The sequence below is a fragment of the Haliaeetus leucocephalus genome, unplaced genomic scaffold (genome assembly GCF_000737465.1).
Source record: "Haliaeetus leucocephalus isolate CR32 unplaced genomic scaffold, Haliaeetus_leucocephalus-4.0 Scaffold924, whole genome shotgun sequence".
Lineage (NCBI taxonomy): Eukaryota > Metazoa > Chordata > Aves > Accipitriformes > Accipitridae > Haliaeetus > Haliaeetus leucocephalus.
Genome location: NW_010973360.1, coordinates 857,626 through 860,458, shown reverse-complemented (window position 1 = coordinate 860,458; position 2,833 = coordinate 857,626). Strand labels below are relative to the sequence as shown.

Sequence of the window (2,833 nt, the reverse complement as noted above, 5' to 3'; positions counted from 1 at the left end):
TAGTCTTCATAAGTTTCTTCCAGACCTTATAATATATTTCAGAATTCTGCACATGAAATGTATGAACATATAAGTATTTAGATACTTTGTACTTCTGCTGTGCTCCTTTATTTGTAGGACAACTGGTGATCATGTTACTTCTTACTGAGCATACTGTCAACCTAAGAAAGAGAAGGGAAAAAAAATCTTAGCAACAAGAAAAATAGATGGTTAGAAACACCTCAAAGCATACTATATTTTTAGCTGGAGAGGAATATTTATGGGAAAATAACGACAGCACTACAGGTTTTTCAGTAGCTAGTATAAGGAATTCTGTCCTGTGGCATATTAATTGCTGGCCATAATTGGAGGTCATAATCCCCAACAGACATTTTAGCTGGCAGAAACACAATTATGTTTTTTACATTGAAAAGGACAATGACCACATACAATTTGCACTATAATGCAAGTCTACGGGCACTGACTTTTTAATCGTTCTTTAGTGTAATATACAGGTGAAACTGAGAAAAACGTTTCCCACTGTAGACCTGTTAAAATAAGAAGAGAGGCAAAGATAAGCTATTTTTAGCGTCCTTGATCTCCCTGCCACTAAAGCACTTGTAAGGTATTCTCTTTGCGACGTAAATTTATTACGGACACTAAGAGATGCGTTATTTTCCAAGTTTGCATGTCCAAGACAGAAGGCTGCCAATGAAATTGCACACAAATGAATATATAGATCAGTCGGGAATGAGTTAGAGTAATAGCAAAAGCCAAGATGTAAAGTATTAAGGGAAGAAGGCCAGTCAGTCCAACATCTTGATTTCTAACAGAAGTCAAAGATCTGCAGAATCTGTGTTCAGCTGAGTCAAAAGCATCTGTATGTACATACTTACTATGAACATCCTGTACACTTATGTTGTTTCTCTTGTTTTCTTCTTTCGTATTCCATTATATCTTCATTATGCTGCTTGAAAAGCTATAAAATAGCAGTATATGATAAACAGCTATACAATGCCCAGCTGCAACCAGAGAACAAAATGATTTCTACAGAATATGAAATTCCTATTATCAGAATGCAAACCAATACATAACTGGGACAATACAGAGTAAATTATCGAATGTCCAGTTAGGCATTTTGTCCACACCTTTTTCATTTTCTGCTGGCCGAGGAGGGGTTGGTGGTGGTGTGCCCTACTGTCAATCAATCCACCACCACTCCAAAAATGGGGGAAGCCCCAAAGGGAATCCACCCCACCCTGAAAAGTGTTGTCATCATGGGAGTGCTCCTTGACCTGCACATTTCTTCATGAGAGCTACTACACTCTGCTTGCTTTATCAACATCAAGCCTGTGAGTTCTCTGAACCAGGGAACATCTTACATCTGCATTTTGCTCAGGAAAAAAGGGTCTTAATCAATTGACTACGGCTGAAAAACAAGAAGAGAATACATCTGTAGTCTGATAAACACAACATTAGTTAGAAACATCCCTAGTGTTTGTTTTGTGTGGGTTTTTTTTAAGATCCATTGGGGAAAACAATGTTAAAGCCTTAAAACAACAGTCTTGAAGAATTAATTCTTCTGTTGTGGCTGTTTTAAGTTTGCAACAGAGAGAAGCTTAAGTTGTTCATTTTTATAAACAAAAGTGCAAGATAGATTTGGGAAAACACAAGTAATCCACATATCATGCTTCAATCTCGACAGCTGCTATGACCATCCATTACCCCAATCTGCTAAGTAGGTTGTAGTCATTGTCTTCAGATCACTATGGTTTGGGAATAGTTAAGTTCAACAAAACCAAATCAAAACACTTACAAGAGCCCACAAGGCAGCAGTGGTGCTAAAAGCCAAGCCAACTCCAAACCAGTTTGGTTGGTCATAATTACGTCTTTTTGCAACAAATGCAGACCGAGTAAAAGCTAAAAAGGCAGAAGGTTACAAACGTGTTAGCATTTTTCAGGTTTAGACTACCAAGTCAGTTACTGACACTCATACAATCAGGAGGAAAAAAACCCAAAACCAAACCACAACAACAAAACAATCAAACAGATCAAATTATCACCTATAAATGGTCCCCATAACACACTCCCAGATCCGAGGGAAAGGAGAGAGGGGATGCGGCCCTGCCAACAGTTGAAAGCAGTGCCTTTCCCCGGCCACAAAAACCCATACCCTACCCCATTTTTTGCTTGCACTGCCTCTTACTGTCCCCTGCAGAAAGCTCCCACCCCCCGGCACTGCCTTCCCGAGGGGGACCGGCACCACAGCTGCCGTGAGGAACGGCGGGTCCTCCCCCCGGCCTGGAAGCTGCACCAACTCAATACCAAAAAAAACCCCCAAACCTAATTGGTTTGTATAAAAAAAATAACAAGAGGGACACTGCCACTGCAGCTTGCTTTAATTCCAGGCACGAAGCGAGGAGCGCTCCAGCTAACGGGGACGACACCGGGCCCCCCCCGCAGGCAGCCGAGCTCCCACGGCGCTCGGTCCAGCGGACAGGCCGCGGGGCGCCGTCCCAGCCCTCCAACGCACAACGCTCTCGGGGCAGAAGACGAGACTCCCACTCGCCTAAACCCCAACGGGCTCCCCGCCACCCCGAGCTCACGGCGAGCCAGGCCCCGCTCTGCCCCCGCCACCGTCTCACCGAGGCTGGGCGCTCCCGCCACCAACCGCAACCTCTCCCCCGCCCTCAGCGCCGCCGCCATCTTGTCGGCTCGACCCGGCTCCGCCCACGGGGATGGGGGAGGAGCCTCCCTGCGCCCCGCCCCCCTAGCGCCGCGAGCGGACGCGCTCCCCCGCACGAGGCCCGGCGCGCCGGCAGCCTGCTGCGCAACGCCCCCCCCCCCCCTCCCC

General features: G+C 45.9%; 1 protein-coding gene across 1 annotated transcript; it reads right to left on the bottom strand.

The window, feature by feature from the left end:
* Positions 1–2,701, bottom strand: NDUFC1 (NADH dehydrogenase (ubiquinone) 1, subcomplex unknown, 1, 6kDa). The gene is made up of 4 exons (XM_010583621.1): positions 2,625–2,701; positions 1,796–1,899; positions 876–958; positions 1–161 (listed from the first exon to the last, which is right to left on the bottom strand). Coding segments are annotated over exons 1-4 (249 nt in total). The 5' UTR covers positions 2,686–2,701; the 3' UTR covers positions 1–160.
* Positions 2,702–2,833: the final 132 nt, after the last annotated feature.